This window comes from Syngnathus acus, chromosome 15 (assembly GCF_901709675.1).
Source record: "Syngnathus acus chromosome 15, fSynAcu1.2, whole genome shotgun sequence".
NCBI classification, from domain to species: Eukaryota; Metazoa; Chordata; class Actinopteri; order Syngnathiformes; family Syngnathidae; genus Syngnathus; species Syngnathus acus.
The window spans coordinates 5,081,836-5,101,918 of record NC_051100.1 but is presented as its reverse complement, the minus strand read 5'-3'; the positions used below and the strand labels follow the sequence as shown (position 1 = coordinate 5,101,918).

Below are 20,083 nucleotides of genomic sequence, written 5' to 3'. Positions count from 1 at the left end.
GATAGATTGCATTGAAATGACACATTAACCAATGTCTATACAAACACTCAAAACACATCAAAATTGGTGAAACAAATATTTCAAAATTGATGCTGATCATTTCAGTGTGATACATTTCCATGATGAAGTGCAAAGATGACAAAAATAACTCAGGTACCAAAAAGCAGCATCGTAAATGACAAACTCAATTTTTTTTTATGCCACATAGCAACTCCAACATTGTAATAAAGGGGAAATGCTTTTGTGTTGACAACATTTTGCAGCGAGTTTAGCTCCAAAGCCCCAAATGTTTGCACTCTTCATGCACTGTTTACAAACAAATGTGCCGACTGGATTGAGAAAAGCTTCATACGATATTGAATACAGACATAACATTCATTAAGAAAATACTTTTGTTTTTTTATTGTACGATAAAGGCCTCTTCATCAAATTTGACTTTGTCAACACCTCGCTCTTGACTGGTGTCTTATTATGAAAACACTGGCACAATACTGAAGGCAACGATGTCATCTCAAAAAACATGACAGCACAGAGCTCCCGTCGATTACGTGGCGAATGGCAAGAAATACCAACACTGTTAATGAACGCATGCAACTTTCACAAATACTGAGCAGAGTGTGATTTTGTTGACGAGCAAACAAACAAACAAACACTTCTTGTTAGGATATCTCCTTTGCCATCTCAACATTCTCCTTGGTGATCATGCTGGGCTCTCCTTTGGGTGCCGGGCTGTCTCCCGCCGCCAAGGCAGGCCTCGTGGGTGCCTCCTCCAGTTGCTCCAGTGCCTCCAGTATGGTCTGCACGCGACGGACTCCATCTCTTCTCGCCTGCCGTACGTCCGCGCGACCTTCTGGATCGACGGAGTCTAACGCTAAGAGCTCTTTGGTCAGCAGTTCCTCCAGTAACAAATATTTCTTATCATTCTTTTTTCCTTCAAAGCTTTTCACCTCCTCTTCTAGATTAGCAACCCGCTCAACTATCTTCTGTACTTTGGCCAAACCTGGGTGGACGGGACACTGGGGCGGTTGTTCGGCCTCTACTTTTACAGGTGGGACTTCTGTGGCAACGGCCGCCGCTGCGTCATGCGCTTCTGGTTCCGACGGCGTTTGGAAAATGACGTCGGCGGTGTTTTGCTCTTCTTGATGGGGCTCAGGGAAGTGTTGTGGTAATTGCTCGGACTGCGGCGATGCTTGAGGCGATGCCCGAGGCGATGCCCGAGGCGATGCCTGCGCCGACTGCTGTGGTTGTTGAGGTGGAGGTTGTTGGAAGTGTTGATGTTGCTGAGGTGGAGGTTGTTGGAAGTGTTGATGTTGCTGAGGCTGTTGAAAAGGAGCCTTTTGGCCATCGCCATCTGTGCGTAAAGGCTGTGTAACCTGGATATTTTCTGTTTTTTGCGGAGGGCTCACTTGTTCCTGCTCCACTCTCTGAGGTGGCTCTCTCATGATGACATGCTGTGGACAATCAGAAGTTTAAATATTTTTAATATCTGGACCAACATCAACTACAAGTCTATGTGCGAGTCCAAAAATAATTACCTGCGGTCTTTCACCCAGAACCTGTGTTACAACAGGTGACTGACTTCTGATATGATGTGGTAGGTGAATAGCAGCGATGTCTCGTTGCTGGGGATACAATACGGGAGAGGCCCTTTCTCGAGGTGGCTGCATTGCTGAAGAATAGGCGGGCCATTCGTCTTGCTGAAGGCGGTGGTGGAAGGGTTGCTGATGCTCTGCATAGGGGATGCGTTGATTTAACTGAGGCTGTGCTTGTGTTTGGCCTCCTCCACCCTCATGGATTACTGGTATGGGGATGTAACCTGCTTGGAGACCAGTGCTGCTGGGCCGTGGGACATGGTTATGCGGGACAGCATAAACCTTGAATACAATAGAAAATTAATTTATTTTCATTGTAAAGTCCAACTACTTAATTAGAACGGATCTTTGTTCTTGACAAACCTCCGCTGTTTGCGATACAGGAGAGCTGGATTTTCCACGCCCCGTAGAGCAGCTGTCAGCGGGTCCATGGAGAGGCGATCTAGGCCTACAATGAAACCCCGGTGTCGGCGAAGGTATCCGCCCCTCAGTCCTGATATTCTGCGCGGTGGTTGGGTGGATGTACGAATAGCACGGGTGCTGTTGCTGTTTGAGATCAGCACCTTCATGGAAGACTGGGATTGGGACATAACCAGGCCGAAGGATGGGGTGCTTCATCTCTTTTACAAAGGTCTTCTGCGTCTCCTGAGGGCTTGGTTCTGGTGGTGTGCTGGGTCCATTTGGAGACATTTCCCTAACCTGATGTACACATGAAAGTATGCAATAGTAAATCAGACAAACTCATGTACAAGAACCTTAATTAGGTCAATAAATATTTTGTTGACTTCTAAATAATTATGCTCTATTGTGATAAGCTATTTTTTTTCCTATGTCACATCTGAGGCGGTATTCGGACCTTATTAATTTTCCAAGGTCCTACTCCTCTATTAAGATATTTTAAGCCCATAGAGAATTTACGGTTTTTAATTAAGAATCACGTTTCTGGAATGTATGATTAATGTGTTATTACGTTTTCTGTGCTCAGGTGTTCAACAGCTTTCTCTGACTCATGATTTTCGCGATAACGACAATAAAAAAATTTATCGCATGCGCGGATCGGTTGGCACTTTTTAAATTTCGTTGTACATGTGACAATGACAAATAAAGATCTATTCTATTCTATTCTATTCTAAAACATGGACCACCCCCAAACACATTCATATGCAAACAGAACATAATCGCACAAAGGAACAGCTACTGTTCATGTGGATTTGCAATTAAATGCTATTTTGTATTGTTGACAGCATAACTCAAGTGCTTGAAGCAACTGCCAGTGACAGCCAGGGTGGAATACAAGCAACAGGTTTATTCATAGTTTGTTGCTTTCTGCCTGAGTAACCACTGACAACCAATCTCAAAGACGTCAAAACCAATTCTGTGTTTACATTCCACTGCCATTAAGATGGTTAGGCACCTTTTCCATCTGTTTTCCATCTCAAACAAAAGTTGTGAAATTTCTGGGAGTGACCCTTCGCCCTCTGCCATTTGAGTAAGGGACGCTGCACGCTGCACACAGGCAACAGCATTGCACCCATTTTATCCACTGACAGCTGTCGTCTTTCCAGCAGCTTCTGCTTTCGACAGCGACGTCTCACTGAAGATTAACAAGTGGCAGCATGCGAGCCGATTTTTTTTTTCTGTCCCTCGTCAATCCATCAAAATCTGACTATTTCTCCATGCATCCTATAAATACGCAGTAATACCAACATATAGACTGCACCCCTGGCCACAGTGGCCCTGCGGCAATGCCTTGTAAGGGAAAAGTTTAATATGAGGACGTCGCGGTGTTTGTCGCCATACAGGAACTGATATTAGAAGTCAAAGGTGGTCTCTACATATACTGCAGGATGAGTCACCGAGTAATTATGTCGTTAGATCAGCACGCGGGGACAAAACAGGGTTGGTGATCCGTTCGAAAAGGCTCGTGAGGGGAATGCGTGGGGGAGTTAAGGGGGGCAAACATGGCCTACGGTCAGCACCATTCGTGAACTGCGCAACTCGGATCAGTTAACGCGTCGGAGCGGCTGGTAACATGATGAAGATGTCATAACGCACGCTCCTCAATACAGCAACTTTCTCGCGCATCCCTTACCTTATTCGTGTCGTGTCTGGGGTCGTTCCAGGTTGTGGTGCGGCTGTTGTGATCCACGAAGAAGGGCCAGCCGGTCTGGGGGTCAATTTTGACTTCCCAACCGAGGGGCAAGGGGTCGTTGTCGTTATTCGCCATCGTCGTTGTTGGCGACTGCGTCTTCATGCCGTTCATGCTTCTGGCTGCCCAGCACTGAGACATTTAATATCGGCGACGGACGCTTTAAAGATTCCTTCAAGTGACGTGGGAGAGTGGGCTGGAAGTTTCTCGAAATAGCTGGGTTAATGCTGGGGGCGGACAGCGCTGGATACAGAGGCATGGCTTCGCTAACCAATGTCGCGCAGCACCCCCCCCTTCACAAACACACGCGCAGTAAACACGTTTCATCATTTCATCATTTGATCTACCCATTGCCCCATTTATGTTGTTCTAATTCCCTTTTTTTTTTTTTTTTTTTTTTTTTACCATACCGAATTATAATTGGATTTATAGAATAGGAACCCCCTTGAAAAGTTGTTTTCTCACTGATAAGTAAGCAGAAAATTAGGGGGCTTCACTCATAATAAATAAGCACATAAAAAAAGGTTGCGATCCGATATCTGGATATTTATGTTTACCAAAAGTTTATTTTTCTTTTACTAATACGTGCCGTCACGGAATACGCATGCGCTCTCGTTACCCGTGGCGAATAGCATGACGTAAACCTGGTGTCCGGTTAGCTAGCTTCTGGCTAGTTAGCAAGTTGACATAGTGTGCCGCGAAACCGAAAATCAGAAGCTTACCAAAAAAATCGTTGTTTTTTTAATTGCTTTTGGTGACTGTCGACATCAAGAATGGACGACGATTGCTACCCCAGAACACTGTAAGTTCCAATTGTTTTACCAAAACGAAACGTTTGCTGTGCTAATTTCGAAAAGCAGCTGCTAACTTAATTTGCGCTGCCAACACGAAATCAGCTGTTGGTTTGTATTTCAGGTAACAGTGTAGCTGAGGACAACCGTGTTTGCAAGAAAATATCACTTTACAGCTTGTAGAATATGTTCCAGAACAACGATTGGCGTCAAACTACTGCAAATGTCATGGCAAATGTCAAGTTAGCAGCGTTAGCCCGGCGAGTTGTTTTACTGTCAAGCGAATGAAACGAGTTACACAAGCACGTTGACCCCTGTGCACACAAACCTTTATCATATTGTCACTACTTGTTTTGTTGATGATATGTATGACTTGTTTGAGTCGTGTAAAATAACTTATTTTCTTCCAGGTACGTGGGAAACCTCTCCAGGGATGTGACTGAAATTCTGGTTTTACAACTTTTCACACAAATAGGGCCATGTAAAAGTTGTAAAATGATCACAGAGGTAAGTGGTCAACCTACTTTGCATCTGTGTATGATTATAGAATCTAAATACAAAAAATAAATGTAAATATAAGTGCTTTACAAACGTTTTCAGGGAAAATTGCAGATTTACCGGCATATCCGGAGCTGGGCTGTGATTTAATTTGAACCTTATGCCAATAAATATGGGTATAATTTTAGGTTATCATTTAAGTTATACAACGTAACTGAAGTTTAAATTAACTACTTGCTCTGACACTTTATCTTGCAGCATACAACCAATGATCCCTATTGCTTTGTGGAATTCTTTGAGCACCGAGATGCTGCAGCAGCCCTAGCAGCTATGAATGGAAGAAAAATACTTGGAAAGGTGGGATACATTTCACGTTACACATTTAGTCTTTTTGAAAATTCTGACGTAGAAAGTGCCAGCCTGGCGGTTAGAAAATGAAATGTTTACACCCTTTATTTTCAGGAAGTCAAAGTCAATTGGGCCACCACTCCCAGTAGCCAAAAGAAAGACACATCCAGTGAGTATTTTAAGCAATTATTTAATGAAACTGAAACTGTTAGATATTTTTTCCTCATTGTTTTTGTGGCGTCATAGATCATTTCCACGTGTTTGTGGGTGATCTAAGCCCTGAGATCACCACTGAAGATGTGAGGGCTGCGTTTGCACCTTTTGGGAAAATCTCGTAAGTTTTTTTTAATACTAATCTGTTTATTTTTTTTCCCCCATTGTCACAGCTTTAACAATAATGCTTTTCCGTAAGAATTGTGTTTTGTCACCACAAACCCTGTATGGCTTCAGGAATAATATTTATATAGACAGTACTGTACTCAAAATGTTACATAACATTTCATTAAGAAGACAGAAGACAGACATTGATAGGTGTTTTCAAGCCATAAAAGAATGACAACAAAACAAAAACATTTGTATATACATTGTACCGTGGTCAATTCTGTAAAGTGGTTTTGAAAAGATCACTTGGATGGATAACAAATGCATACCTCTGCAGGTTTATTCAAATGTTGTCTAGTCACTGTAAATTAATTTTGAATTCTGAATTACAGTTTGAGCAGCGCCAGACTTTATTTTTTTGCCTTCATGGGAAACAGAATTTTTTTCCAGATGTGATTGAAGTGTAGATTCTCATCTTTAAGAGCTTTCCCACAAATGTGGCATTTATCGTTTAGGAAATAATCCCAAATGAGTTTATGCAGATTACTCCTATTTTCCAGGGCCTCATATGACATCAGTAAGTGTATTTCAAGCAATCTTCTTCTATACTGCACATGTAGACCAAGAATATTAAAATTACTTAAGATGTTATTTTTACAGACAACATTGGTGTTAATGATTGTGAACTTTAATGATTATGAATAGTGTCTATAATTTCTAAAAGTAACTGACTTTTTTTTGTCAAATCTAGTTGCACTTAAATCACATCTCGCTCTGTTTCAACAGTGTTGGTTATCATGATAAGAAGAAAAAAATAAATAAAAAAAAGCTGTATATCTGCCAACATAACTTGAGCTAGCATCTGAACCTCTAACCAATCCTCGTAAACTCCAAATAATTGTTATCAGCCCGGTTTGGAGTTGTTGATGACCCATCACTTCATGAAGTGTCTTTTCCGCATTATGTCAGCTAGTGTTGCTCTTCTTTGCATATTTAGTCGATGGTAAGTGTCAGTGCAATATAAGCCGTGTATATGAACGTGAACAGCCTTTAGATGTGGGTCTCAGTCAAGTAATAGCATTTTGGTTATTTTACAGAAATGCTCATAGGATTGGACAGGAGCTTGAAGGCTAACAGCAAGGAACTGTGCACTCTGGAGACTCAGATGTAGTTTTTTTTCTCTATTTATTCCATTTTTCCTCTTGTCTTTATTTGTAGATGCTCTGTCATAACGTGATATAGTATAGATGATCACATTCAATATGACATGTCTTCCTCTAAATCTCTATTTGAAGTGTTTCATTTTCAATTGTATATTAAGTTTTGTCGTGTTAAGGTCTTCTTCCAAAGTCTCTGAAAATTGTCAATTTCTCAAAATTTGCAGCTCCCCAAATGCCATACTCCAATTGGTGGTAAAGAATTGACCGAGGAATATAAAGAAATCTAGCCATGTATGCCATTTTATTCCTTTTTTTCCCCCCTCTTTATGTATTTCTACTTTTTTATTTTTTTTAAGAATGCATGATAGCGTACAGCATATTTTTTATGAGACTCTACGTAGTGGAAAAAGTGGTGCTATTGTGGCAATTAATTTCTAATACATCTTAAGTTGTGTAAAATCTAGACTGCATGTATACTTAATTCCTGCTTTTGAGTCAGTGAGTCAGCACTCAGTTCAGGGTCCTAATAGCTACCAGTAATATAGGACAGTGTAGTGGATTCACAATTCAGTGTGTCTTGCGTGGCTCCTTTTATTTATTATTATTTTTTTTTAGTATAATGCCGTCTAACTGGAAGATTCACTGACATTTTTTTTTCCACATTTTGCTCCAGAGATGCTCGTGTTGTGAAGGACATGGCGACAGGCAAATCAAAGGGGTATGGATTTGTGTCCTTCTACAACAAACTGGTAAGGCTCCAGTGCTGCAACACAGATCAAAGGTTATTTCTTTTCCTGTTTATTACTCTACTTTATGGAGAAAATAAATGTAGACGTGCATATAAGTTACACACACATTCAAACTGTACCTTGAGTAATTTCTTAGCATAACTTTGTTGAGAATAACATGAAGAGAATAATTTGTAGAATACCATATATCAAGATATAGCAATGGATTGGGTGAACTCTGTGTTTCAACTTGTTGATGTGTTTCTATAGGATGCGGAGAACGCCATCGCTCACATGGGAGGGCAGTGGCTCGGAGGACGCCAAATCAGGACCAACTGGGCAACACGAAAACCACCTGCTCCCAAAAATTCACTGGACAGTAAGTTTAGATGGAAAGGAAATTGTGTGTGAAGGTTTTTTTTCCCTGTGTCACAATTTATTTATTTTTTTTCTGTTTCAGATGGCTCAAAACAATTGCGGTTCGATGATGTTGTGAGCCAATCCAGTCCACAGAACTGTACTGTGTACTGTGGAGGTATCCAGTCAGGATTATCAGGCAAGTTCTTATTTAGTGTTGCGCTGGATCTCTTGTCAGTTTTGATGAAATTCACAATAATGTACTTTTTCTCTCAAATGATATCAGATACACTAATGCGGCAGACCTTCTCACCATTTGGACAGATCATGGAAATCAGAGTCTTCCCAGAGAAAGGATATTCTTTCATCAGGTAATTGCACCGTTTGGCCTCTAGATGTCAACCAAGTTCCGTGTGGAGTGAAATTGCTTGATGGGCTCTTCTCCTTGAAAGGTTTTCCACCCATGACAGTGCTGCCCATGCCATTGTGTCAGTTAACGGCACGGGCATCGAAGGACACATCGTGAAGTGCTACTGGGGCAAAGAATCTCCTGACATGACTAAAGGTTCGCAGCAGGTACAGTAAATCTTCTGATATTGGTTTAATGAACATCATTTGGAGTCAAGTCTCTTGTTTGCTCCTGATTGAGTGATTTGATTTTTTTGTCGCAGGTTGAATATGGTCAGTGGGGGCAGTGGAATCAGGTCTATGGAAGTCCGCAGCAGCAATATGGGCAACAGTATGTGTCTAATGGATGGCAAGTTCCCTCCTACAACATGTATGGCCAGTCATGGAACCAACAAGGCTTTGGTGTAGAGTATGTACCAAACTCACGCAACCTTTCGTTAGACTGACACGTCACAATTGGAACGAATTTTCGAAATATTGCTTCTCCGCAATTTTGCTTATCATTGATTGTTTTCACAGACAGTCCCAGTCACCCGGCTGGGTCGGAGGATTCGGCTCTCAATCAGCTCAGGCTTCAGGTTCCGCAAGTTCAGTCATGTCTAACATGACCAACTTCAACATGACTGGTTATCAAACACAGTGAGCTGGTCCAAATTTACTGAGGAGAACCGGCTCTGGTCAAACCGTACTCATAACGCATCTATTTGCCTCAAGTAACAAGTAACACTTTTTTTTTTTTATGAGAATGCCCATTTCAACTAATACACAGGTAGGGAACCTGCCTGTTGTTTTTCCCCCCAAAACGCTCCCCAATTTCAAATGTGAGTAAAAATGTAAATAAATACAAATAAAATAATACAAATAAAATACACGTACAAATAAAAATACCATCACTCTGTACATCCCAAACTATATTTGTGCCTTTTGCTAGAATGTCACTCAAATATAGTTTTGTTTGAAACCTCAAATTACAGCAATACGTCAACCATGTTCTTCACACTTCCCAAAAAACAAATGTAAAAAAAACATCAAATCTTTTCAATTGGTTACTTGTAGTCCTTGTTAGAATATTTATGCGCTGCCTGCGCTTGGCGCATTTTCTATTATTTGATACTGTCGGTAATAAAATGCCACAAGTCTGAGTTGATGTTCTTAATTTAAGTTTGTACAACGCCAGAGTGTCGCCTCTAACCAGCATTGCAAGAATTGCAATGCGCCACGGCAACCTAACAGCGTTTGTCGGTGTTCAGCTAACACCCAACAGTCACTGCATTTTTTGATGGAAATGAAAAGTGCTTTGTAAACTCCTGAAATAGTTTGCGGCGCACAATAATTTCTTTTAAAGTGCTGTGGCTTTAAAAATAATGACAACAAATGTATCTGTTTACTTTTATAAGCAAGTTTTTTTTCTGCTTCAGTGAGATCAACAGCATGTTCTTAGTAAGCTTTTGACATATTTTATGTTAGTGAACCTGTCTCGACTTTGATAGGCTCAACATTAAATTGAAGTGTTAAATTCAAGAAAAGAATTCATCATCTTGTTGACAGATCATCTTTATGCTGATTCTGGGCTGGTTTCCTAGAGGAATATAAAGTATTTTTTCTTTTTCATTCTTCCTCGCAGACCAATCCCTGACTATAGAGCATTTTCTAATCACCCACCTTTGTAAAGACAAATAGATCTTGTGTCCTTCCTTTAAGATGTGATTGCCTAATTTCATTTTGGGTTATTGCATGTTAGTGGAAGGATTTGTAAATATGGCTACTTTTGCCCTTTTGGTGATCTTTGGTGAACAAAAGTAAAGTTTAACCAGGCACCCTTTCATTTGGCTTGAAATTATCTGCCATTTGTTTTATCACGTGTAATAGTAGACATACTTGATGGTTTAAATTTTTTTTTTTCTGGGGTGGTGTTTAGAGCTGTTTGGATGAACAAAACAATTGACAAAATAAAGAATAATTGCAAAACTCTATGCAGCTTTAATACCGTACATAACTAAGGGTCGGATGTTATGAAAAGTCTTCGGTGAATAAATAGCAGCAATGTCAGAGAGCGGTGCCCCTTGATTTTGAATTGTCCTCTGAGGATTTAGCCATTTTCTTCAAGTAGCAGGAAGCGGATGTTTTAGCTCAAACTGCACGATTGGAAAGTGCGTTTCTATTTGTCGCATAAGATATTGAATGTAATGACAACTTGCTTCCGTGAAAAAAAACACAAGTGATGTTTAGTAAAAGCTGGGAATTGTTTTCATTAGAAATAAAAACCATTTAGTCACTTGAAATAAAGACACATTGAAACCAAATCTGAATAGTATGTTTATTAGACACTTATTTAACCGCATATACATTTTACCAACACACCTTAATGCAGATTTCAATAATTATGAAACCCTTGATTGCACATTAACAAATGTTCACACTTTACTGTACTGCGCAAAGAAGTTGACAACTTTTTGGGTAAATGGTAAAATAGGCAACTATCATTTTAGGCATTCATCTGTTATGCTGTGTTGCCTAACAAGAATATATTGTACACACTTCTAATATGTAGTTTTATATTTAAGCAGAATCTACTTAACATTGTAGTTGTTTAAATATTTGAGCTTAAACATTTCATATTTAGCTCTAGTGCTGATGTCTAGAAAGCAAATAAAAAAATGAATACATTATTTACAGCGCATATTTTAAAGAAATGTGACCCGGTCGAAGCTCAAACGCACCAAAGTGTTGAAGATTTCTATGCTGAAATGAGAGTGGAGCATATTTTCAGCAAAGATATATTACTTTTAAAGCATTAACATTTTTGATCTGTAACTTTTCCGTCATCCCTAATGAAACTGCTTCCAACAACACATCTCAAGGTTTTATCACATGTGACAGTCATATGTGGGGATGGGGCAAATTCTTCCTGACGGCAGCGCGGGCTTTGTCCCTCGGTCCACACAAAGCAGGATGCTCCCGTCGGAGGCATTTTTATCCGCCTGCATTAGGTCATTTGAAAAAACAGTCACATACATTCACACGCTGGTTGTAATATTTATTTTTTTGTTGTCGATTGATAGTCAAGTCATTTTTTATACTGTACTGTAATGTCTGATTAAATGCAAATTTCAGTGCACGTTGACAAAATGACCACATCTACGGGCAATTTGCTTATACTCACAATGTGATTGGTCACCGACTTTCCATTGGTTTTGTTTAGTTCGCTTATGTCCTCTATCCCAATTTTCTTCAAAATCAACTCAATCTTCACTGTGATGCCGGACATGGCACTTTCAAGGTGGAGAACCTGCCTGGACAATCTGGAATTAACAGAGAAGAGAAGGTAAATTGACTTGTATAATGTTGTATAATTCAATTCACACAAGCTATTTAGTTAAAGAAAGGAAGTTTTTCTACACAGAGCCTCATTGTGGGGGACAAAAGAAATGCTCATGATGCCGGTTTTGAATTAAAGGCAGTCGATTTGGCTCTTAACGAACGAAATAGAGCTGCTGCATGTACTGTAGGGGTTTCTTCCGACCACTAGAGGGCACTAGGCTATTGTGGATGACATCTTGTTTTCGTGTATTCTACTTCCGGGTCGCGTCTTCTCCCGTGCTTTACGGCTAGCTCGTATCGCATTGCCAACTTTACTCCTGTAAGTGGTCCCATTTTATTTATTATTGTCTGTTGCTAGTGTTCCCTGCACATTAAGTTTATTATGGTTGTCGCTGGGATATATCTATGTTTGGAGAGCTCCTTCATTTCTGTCAATAAACGTTATGTTGATATAAGGTATGCGTCCCCAAAGAACCATTTTTTTTCTAACAATTCTCTCAGTGTATATTCTCTTATAAATGACAACTAAACATTAAAACACCTGCGTTTTATAGTCCTGTGCAGCTTATATATTAACAAAACAAGATTCCCCCCTAATTTTAGCAGGTGTGGTTTATAATCAGGTATGGTTTATAGTCCCGAAATTACAGTAACGTGACCTTAGAAACTGCTCTCGGTCCATAAATGCGTGATCAGCGTTGTTCTTTTGGTCATTTAAGATCATTGGAGGCTTTTCCCCTAAATTTTTCCCATAGTTCATTCCAAGATTGTTGAGTTCAGCAGCAAGGGCATCCTGAGAAAACGGGAAAATGGAAAAGTTTGATTGGTCTCTTTGTTCCATCGCATGACAAGCCAAGATATCAGAATGTCGTTTAGGTCAACGCATGTTACTGTACAAACCCTTTTTTCCTCCAGCTCTGTTTTCATTTTTTCCTGTTCATCCTCATCTAGAATGTGGTTCCCATCACGGTCAAACTGTGAGAAAGCTGCAGAGATTTCATGATCAGCATGTCCCATCCTGTGACATCATCAGAGTGGTGAGAATTGTGTTTAAAACTTTACTATTGCAAGGAATCATCTGAATCTTTTCCACTTACTCTTTCAAAGTTTCTCTAAAATCTTTGAATTCAATATCGCCAGACCCCGCGCGTAGAGCTCTCTGGACGTCTGATATTTTCTCATTTTTAAGTTTCAGCTTCATGAATGTCTTCATGTAACTCTGATTGGTAAAATCCCAGACCATGTGAGATCATATTTGAACTTTTCTATTTTCCAGCAATTTCTGTTACCTGTTTGATGATGTCGGTGATCTGGAGCTCATCTTTCTGGGACGACAGTTCCTCTTTCACCTCGGAATATGTGTCATTTATGATGGCAAGAAACATGTTCTGAAGAGATATAAAACGGTAAGCTCTACATACACACTGATATTTTCCTTGCAAATGACTCGCGTAGCAGGACGGCTTACTTACTAGCAGGACGAAGAAAACGAAGAAAACGTATGTGACAAAATAAATCGGTCCAAGGACTCTGTTTGCACGATCAATTGCGTCATAATCAAAGTCTCCTAGAATAATCCTGAACTGGGTGAAGCTGCAGGAAAAAAGATGGAAAGACTGGTTAGTTCACACACAATACAGATTCAAGTTGCTGTTTTGGATATATCACTTACATGCACTTGACAAAGGTGCTGAAGGATTCTACTTCTGTACCAAAGAGTAAATATCCGAGTTGAGCGTAGGCGAAGAACACGATGAAGAACATTATAGCGAACCCCACAATGTCTTTGGCACAGCGACCAAGTGTAGAGGACAGCTGAGTCATTGTCTTATTGAAACTTATGTACTTGAAGACCTACATAGACAAGAAGAGTAGTTTGGAATGTTGGCAAATGTCAAAGTTGAGAGTCCTACTCTAGTATTTTACCTTGATCCACGCAAAGAACAAGTTGACTGCGTTCATATTATTGTATTGTGTTTGCCAGAATGCCAGAAACTCAAAGTCAGCGTAGATTTCGGGTTGGTCCAACAATTTGCCGAGCAACTTGTCCACTTTGACCGTACGGAAAATATTGAAAATAATGGCAACAATGGCGAGCTGGGAATGAGAAACTTGGTCATTGTTTGAAGCTCATTGAAACGTGGAACGATTGTTCTGAACAAAATGTTCTTACCAGTATGACTACGATGTCAAGAATGTTCCAAATGCTTTTGAAGTAGGAGAACTTGTGTATTCGAAGCTCGAGAATCTCCTCCACAACATAATAGAGGATGAATAAGCAGAAGACCATCTCACAACCCAGGATGAAGTAGTCCCAGTAGTTGATGTAGCGAATCAGTTTGACTGTTCGGATCTGGTAGGAAGAAATAGCTCCGCCAGTTGCCGGGAATTCCGCCACCAACCTGTCAACAGACTGACGTCAAACACAAATTGGGATAGCAATCAATCAATTTGGATGTCAGTCTGTACCTAATGACACAGAACATGTTGATGTTTGCATTGTAAGTGGAGAAGTCGATGAAAATAGCCCTGGTTCCTCGGTCCAGCCAAAGGTTCTCCTCTAGATCTTTTAGTACAATTGCGCTTTCATCCTTGGTTCGACCCAGGTCCTGGTAGTATCCGGCGCCGCTGTAGGTGGTCAGCAACCCCCAGTGGGAGGAACCCTTGATCATTTTCTCAGTGTGATAGTTCCACCTACAGAGGAGGATAGGATAAACATCTCAAGAAGACTAAGTGCAGTGCGAATCTGTCGTGAGGAGGTGTGACTTACGCCGTGCCGTTGATAAGACCAAAGTTGAGATCATCCTCCTTCTTATCGTTGTAGACATCGTAACATCCTGTGATCTCATCCTGGAAGTCTTTATGAACTTTACAGGAGTTATTCTTGATCTTGATCTGCCTCATCCTTGGAACTCCCAGCAACATGTTTTCATAGTAGATGAAGGACTGATCTCCACTGTCCAGGGACTGGTTATTGTACCATTTAGTCCAGTAGAGGCCATCCAATAATGGTTCTTGAGCAAACTGTTTGTTTATACAGAAACAAGTTGAAATCATCAAAATTGCTTCCAACTGATGATGAAATCCATCCAGACAAAATACTCACAGTCCAGAAATCTCCCATTGTGCTTATGGACTGAAACTTAACCCCACTTTCTCCGGCCGTATTCACAAACAGATCAGTCATGGCTTTGGTGTAATAGTAGGTGCTTGAGCTCGTCATACCGTATGTCACTGAAAGACAACATCGTGACGTTGTTAACACCTCGATCCTTATCTGCCTTTGCTCAGGCTCTCCTTAAACCTCGGTCCATTCAGCCCTCCCGAGATAAGACGTGCCATCTATTGGACACTTGTTCTTTGGATGTATTTATGTTGCAAGCATCAGATGGGTCCAGATTAGAGGCTGTAATTTGTTTGAGGAGAGAGCACGCCGGCCTGACGCAAATAGCCTCATCAAACAATGTCAACGTTTACACGGACAAAGAAACAAAAGATGAGGCCAAATGCTCTTATCGCTAAAAGGCAAAAGGGTTGTGGTCATGGTCCTTTCATGACTAATGGTTGGCTTGACGAAAGGGGGGAGGGGGGGGCATTTGTGGTAGCAGGACTTTTTGGGGGTAAGCCAACCATCTCAATTTCCTTGATATGTTTTCACTCATGCTCTCAATTCTTTTTCAAAGCGCCAATTTTTGGACACTTTTCAAAATCAATCGGTCAGTTTTGAATTTGCAGTGCCAGTCAAACGTTTGGACAGCCTTGCTCATGTGATAAAACAGATTTGTCTGAAATTTTTATCATGAATTATTGTGACAGTTCTAAATTTTGGGGTCAAACAAACTTGACTAAACTAAGTGATCTTTTGGGATCAAAATCAATTTGTTGTATCAACATGGGCCTACTGTTAGTCATTGCTTGTATGCACCTAATACTAATCACATTCTGAATAAATATCATTCACCTTTGTCTAATAACCACATTTCAGGCACAAACGCATTCATTGTGTCGATCTGATTACTTACAAAGACAAATATCCACCAAAAAGACCACGTAGACCATTAACTCCCGTAGAGTTGTGCGGACAAACAGTTCCCGGTTATCCGAGGTGTTCTCAGTCAATGTCGTACCCCACAAGCCTACCAAGAATATTGAAAAGAAGAAAATGGTTCTGTTCTCGGATCAATCAAACACAACATTTGTGACGGATCACTGTCTTGGTAGAGAGGATTTTTCAAGTAGAAGCAGCCAAGTTCATAATAGTCCTACCTTTAATGAAAGAGCAGCAGCCTCTTCGTTTCTTCACCGGGATTTTATCGGCCGAGCGTGGTTCCTCTGGCAAAGGGCCTGGGATGTCCACGTTGTACATTCTCTCCATGGAACCCTGGAAGAGTGGCTGCGGGTTGTAGTCTGTGCTCACGACTCGAGGCAAGGGCGGCGAGTCGCCAATGTAACCCTGGTTCACCCACGAACCCATGTTCTCCAACTCGCATTCCACCTGACTGGACAGGTGGCTGTCGGCACGGTTGTTCAGACTCTTCATAGCGCAGGATCAGAGAGGAAAGTGAAGCAGGGGGCAGTGCGGGCAGTTTTGGAGCACCTGCGTGTTCCGACGGTTATAAGGAGTAGGTGACATAAGCGTTGTGGAGGGAGGAGCCGCCCGTCTCTCTGCACGAGCATTTGTTGTCATATTTTGACTCGATAGGAAATTGGGATGATGATGGCTTTATATGGATTTCACAAATCTTGACAATTTAAACATTTGCATAATTGTTATCCCGTAGTGGAAAATGTCAAGAACGCATTCCTGGAAGTCTTGCTTTGTTATTATTAGAACTATTACAGTTGTATTGTCTATTATTATGAATGTGCTGACATTGTTTTGTAGAACTCAACTCCAATATATTAAAATATGTTAATAATGTATTTAAATGTTCTGTATTCAGTAGTAGAAGCTATATTACACTTCTCGGTACGATATAGCTCAGTTGCAATAATAATGAATGTTAAAAGATAAATCAAACAAAATTGACACCATATCGAGAGAAGGCAAACTCTTTATAGAATACTGCTAGGGATGTCACTATTGAATATTTTTAGAATTGATTATTCTATTGATAATCCCATTGGATATTTCTTTTATTTTGCGTGAAAGAATTAGAAGAATCCTTTATTACTTTTTATTAATCATTTATTGTTGTTCATTTATAATGAGTTGGTGATAGAAAAACATTAAAACAACAAATGATATTCGACGAGTAAAAGTTTCAAATTTCTTATTTTGATTAAACAAAATTAATCAGTCTGTTTTCATGAATGACGACACAAATCAGTGATTAATTACTGTTGACAGGCTAAAATCAATAGATTGGGACAAATTTAAGAGAAACAATAGTTAAGATAGTTGCCGATTAATCGATCAGTTGTCAATTCATCGATTCATTTTGCCAACTCTAGTGTCTTCAAGGGTCTTACGAATAATTCAGCAGTTTAAAATGCAACATTGGTTTGTGTTTCAGTCCTCTAAATGACTTTCCTGCTGAGCACATTGCTGTCATCAGCAATAATGCAGTGTCACCAAGTTGTATGTTGATGCTCTTTTTTTTTTTTTGCCTGCTGCCAACTGTTTGCTGCCTGTGACTGAATTAATGAAGAGTGTAATTGCAGTGTCACTGACACGCACTTTTGACTCTACCGTCTATTCATTTTTGACATGGCAACTGTCAGAAAGCGTTTAATACGTAGGCAAACATTCATTGTAGCCACTGAGTCATTATGACCATCTGTATCAGCGTTTGCCACGTCCAGCTAAAATGGCCCCCTCATCTCACAATTAAAACCCTCGGACAATTAACCATTGTACCTCTAAGACCTTTTTCGGACATCATACGTTTTGTGCAAAAACAAAACAATTTGCAAAGCCCACCAGTTAAATGGCAGTTGGGCGTTACGGTTAATCCACTGCTGTAGGATCTTTTATTTTTAAAGCTGATAGTGTTTGGGTCCAGCCCTGGCCGCTCGCTCGCGCTCCACTGACTCTGAACTAAGCGATTACACACAGCCATTAGCACACAATGGAGTTTAATTTTTGCTCCCCCCCCCCCCGCTGAAGCCATGCATCTAGCTCAGAGGCTTCCTTAAGCTGCCCTGGCTTGTGCCACCCATTGAAATTTTTTAAATCTGTGACAATGGGCTCTGATTGCCATTTAAATGTGTCGTGCTGCTCCAGCAGTAAACAATCCTTTGTGTGCATGAGACATGAGGTACAAATAAAAAACAATTTGTTTATTTCAAAGAATAATGCTAATGTGGTTTGGGTTTTTGCTGCGTAAGGTGTATTGTTTTTTTTGTTTTTTATGACATGGCTGACGTAAGTTTCTGTTATCTCAGGGTACAGAAGCTGTGAACAAAAGGAGGATTTACATATCAGGGTGCAGTGCAAGTGGACATTACTGCTGAGGTAAGCTCGTCACTTGCACAAATAAAGACTGTCCTATAAATTACATTCTCTCCTCAATAACAATGTCTTCAGTAGCACACAAATAACTGATAGCAGATGTATAAGCTTATTAAGGGGGGGGGGGGGATTCAAATTCCAATGCTAGTGGATGAAAAATAAAAATCACCTCAAGCAAATGTATGCTTGGCTATTGAATATTAAACAGTCAATTGAGCAAAGCAATTTTTTTCTTCTAAACATAGATTTGTAATTATATGCAAAAAGTAAGAATCATAATTTCCATAGAAGACAGTAATGACAAAGCAGAATATATTTGATAGAAGATATTTTATTCTCATTCCAAAACTAGAATTTAGCATGTAAACAAAAACCATCTTGAAAGTTACTTTTTCACTTCAACAATATTAGCTTTAACAGTGCAATTAACACCTACAATTCTCTGAATTTAAAACTGTATATTTAAAACAGCTATAAATACACAATTGCACATCTATTGGTCATTTTAATGACACTACACTACATGTCTCTGATCTTTACTATGTATTGAAGAACCTGCTCAATATCCTAGCAAAAATATATGCAAGACTTTAAAAAAACAAGCCTTTTGTCAAACAAAGATGATAAAAAAGAAATAAATCAATACAAATGTATTTACGGTCTCCTTAATAGGAGAAAACAAAGGTTTCACATTGCCACTTACAACATGAGTGTTTTACACGCCGACCGGCAGATTGTTTTTTTTTTTTTCATACGTTGAGCTGATGCCCGTCAAACTGATAAGAGAAAGAAGAGTTGATATAGTCCTGCCCCGTGGAATCGTACCTCATGAGGTACTGATAGTCGTCAGGCTGCACGCAATCCAATTGCAAGTCCACCCACTGCACATGTGCAGCGTTGTTCCTCTTAGTGTCCGTCAGGATCCGGTTGAGGGCCATGATGTAGCTGAGAGCCATCTGCAGGGTTTCATACTTGGACAGTTTCTTGTCTTGACCCCACTGCGGCACCACTTTTCGTAACCGGTCGAAGGCCGTGTTCAAGCCCTGCATCCTCTTCCTCTCTCTGGCGTTGGCGGCCATCCTCCGCCGCGTGGCCGACTCGTATTTCTCCGGGCTTTTGGAGTCCGCTTCTGAAGATTCGGATCCAGAGTCTGTGCAGCTCGAGCGGCGAGGCTTCATGTCCCAAGCTCTTTCTCCTTTTGCTTTGGAAGCGGACAGTGTGAAGAGTCCAAGGTGTCTGTGCTGCACATAACGGAGCGGCTTTTTATAAGGCGCACAGCAGATGAACAGGTGGCAGCAGGTGGAGTCCCTGCCTTCTACCACCCCCTCACACCCACTCGCTGCACATACACACAAATGCATAGAAAGTATATATGCACACTCAATACACACACACACACACACAGGCACACACAAACAAAAAAGCCTTAATGAAATTCCAATTATCTCGGGCTGGGCTCTCCGGCCGAGGCTTCACTCGGTGCCATGTGTCACAAACACCAAAGTCTGCCATCTGCTTGCACAACTCGTCACAACTGATGCTGCAAAAGAATTTAATTAATAAAGATGACAACAAAATTAGTTTGGATCTATTCCTATTTATTGGGTGTAAAACTGTGATGAAACCACATCATGTTCAAGAATTCCCATTGAAAGATGCTCACTATATAAAAAGTTTAAAATTAGCCGCTGGACACTGACTGGATAAAATTGTTCCTCGTTTGTTAATTATCTTTAAAAAAAATAACTATCGGTATTTTATTTCAGAAGACCATACAAATAAATATGCAAACGAGATTTCTAAACGCTTTTTTTTTGTGTGCGCCCGTCCTCAAATCTCCTTTCACCACTTGTGTCTCATAATCTGATTATTAGCCTGAGGCAACACAAGTGTAAGTGTGCTTTGTAACCCGAGGGATTTTGTCTGAAAATCTGGGGATTAAAGATCTTCAACAAT

The 20,083-nt window shown here is 40.4% G+C and overlaps 4 protein-coding genes and 1 long non-coding RNA gene across 7 annotated transcripts in view; 2 read left to right on the top strand and 3 right to left on the bottom strand.

Annotated features, from left to right (window-relative positions):
• Positions 1-62: 62 nt before the first annotated feature.
• bag3 (BCL2 associated athanogene 3) lies at positions 63-3,993 on the bottom strand. The gene is made up of 4 exons (XM_037271223.1): positions 3,685-3,993; positions 1,956-2,291; positions 1,536-1,874; positions 63-1,451 (listed from the first exon to the last, which is right to left on the bottom strand). The coding sequence occupies exons 1-4, from the start codon at positions 3,880-3,882 to the stop codon at positions 660-662; spliced, it is 1,665 nt and encodes a 554-aa protein (XP_037127118.1). The 5' UTR covers positions 3,883-3,993; the 3' UTR covers positions 63-659.
• A 370-nt stretch (positions 3,994-4,363) lies between these two features.
• Positions 4,364-10,655, top strand: tial1 (TIA1 cytotoxic granule-associated RNA binding protein-like 1). Of its 3 annotated transcripts, XM_037271224.1 has the most exons (12): positions 4,364-4,543; positions 4,943-5,039; positions 5,289-5,387; positions 5,493-5,547; positions 5,625-5,712; positions 7,533-7,608; positions 7,858-7,966; positions 8,048-8,143; positions 8,231-8,315; positions 8,397-8,520; positions 8,616-8,761; positions 8,872-10,655. In XM_037271224.1, the coding sequence occupies exons 1-12, from the start codon at positions 4,515-4,517 to the stop codon at positions 8,993-8,995; spliced, it is 1,128 nt and encodes a 375-aa protein (XP_037127119.1). In that variant the 5' UTR covers positions 4,364-4,514; the 3' UTR covers positions 8,996-10,655. The 3 variants fall into 3 exon arrangements, with proteins under 3 accessions (XP_037127119.1, XP_037127120.1, XP_037127121.1); XM_037271225.1 differs by lacking the exons at positions 4,364-4,543; positions 4,943-5,039; positions 5,289-5,387; positions 5,493-5,547 and adding an exon at positions 6,797-6,866; XM_037271226.1 differs by lacking the exons at positions 4,364-4,543; positions 4,943-5,039; positions 5,289-5,387; positions 5,493-5,547; positions 5,625-5,712 and adding an exon at positions 7,078-7,150.
• Positions 10,651-16,253, bottom strand: pkd2l1 (polycystic kidney disease 2-like 1). Its single transcript, XM_037271220.1, has 15 exons — positions 15,940-16,253; positions 15,696-15,809; positions 14,780-14,907; positions 14,444-14,697; positions 14,143-14,367; positions 13,847-14,075; positions 13,600-13,770; positions 13,346-13,527; positions 13,146-13,266; positions 12,963-13,061; positions 12,771-12,892; positions 12,574-12,691; positions 12,333-12,466; positions 11,516-11,654; positions 10,651-11,333 (listed from the first exon to the last, which is right to left on the bottom strand). Exons 1-15 carry the CDS (start codon positions 16,211-16,213, stop codon positions 11,220-11,222), a joined length of 2,424 nt encoding a protein of 807 aa, XP_037127115.1. The 5' UTR covers positions 16,214-16,253; the 3' UTR covers positions 10,651-11,219.
• The window catches only part of LOC119134510, a 25,725-nt gene continuing 17,578 nt past the window's right edge, over positions 11,937-20,083 (top strand). The window contains exons 1-4 of the long non-coding RNA XR_005100352.1: positions 11,937-11,992; positions 12,625-12,710; positions 12,950-13,079; positions 18,061-18,130. This is a non-coding gene — a long non-coding RNA (uncharacterized LOC119134510). The remainder of the gene's footprint in view (positions 11,993-12,624; positions 12,711-12,949; positions 13,080-18,060; positions 18,131-20,083) is intronic.
• On the bottom strand, positions 18,870-19,503 carry atoh7 (atonal bHLH transcription factor 7). The gene has a single exon (XM_037271231.1). It carries the CDS (start codon positions 19,486-19,488, stop codon positions 18,877-18,879), a length of 612 nt encoding a protein of 203 aa, XP_037127126.1. The 5' UTR covers positions 19,489-19,503; the 3' UTR covers positions 18,870-18,876.

What these genes read in the sequence shown, in the direction of transcription:
- pkd2l1 (XM_037271220.1), bottom strand. Translation starts at nt 16,213, where the DNA reads ATGAAGAGTCTGAACAACCGTGCCGACAGCCACCTGTCCAGTCAGGTG. An exon ending in CTGCTGCTCTTTCATTAAAG is followed by an intron (nt 15,810 to 15,939) that starts GTAGGACTATTA and finishes TATTCTTGGTAG; the next exon opens with GCTTGTGGGGTACGACATTG. An exon ending in GACCGAGAGCAGTTTCTAAG is followed by an intron (nt 11,655 to 12,332) that starts GTCACGTTACTG and finishes TGTTAATTCCAG; the next exon opens with ATTGTCCAGGCAGGTTCTCC.
- bag3 (XM_037271223.1), bottom strand. Translation starts at nt 3,882, where the DNA reads ATGTCTCAGTGCTGGGCAGCCAGAAGCATGAACGGCATGAAGACGCAG. An exon ending in CCAGACACGACACGAATAAG is followed by an intron (nt 2,292 to 3,684) that starts GTAAGGGATGCG and finishes TGTGTACATCAG; the next exon opens with GTTAGGGAAATGTCTCCAAA. An exon ending in CTGTATCGCAAACAGCGGAG is followed by an intron (nt 1,875 to 1,955) that starts GTTTGTCAAGAA and finishes ATTGTATTCAAG; the next exon opens with GTTTATGCTGTCCCGCATAA.
- tial1 (XM_037271224.1), top strand. Translation starts at nt 4,515, where the DNA reads ATGGACGACGATTGCTACCCCAGAACACT. An exon ending in GTTGTAAAATGATCACAGAG is followed by an intron (nt 5,040 to 5,288) that starts GTAAGTGGTCAA and finishes TTTATCTTGCAG; the next exon opens with CATACAACCAATGATCCCTA. An exon ending in CCAAAAGAAAGACACATCCA is followed by an intron (nt 5,548 to 5,624) that starts GTGAGTATTTTA and finishes GTGGCGTCATAG; the next exon opens with ATCATTTCCACGTGTTTGTG.
- atoh7 (XM_037271231.1), bottom strand. Translation starts at nt 19,488, where the DNA reads ATGCATTTGTGTGTATGTGCAGCGAGTGGGTGTGAGGGGGTGGTAGAA.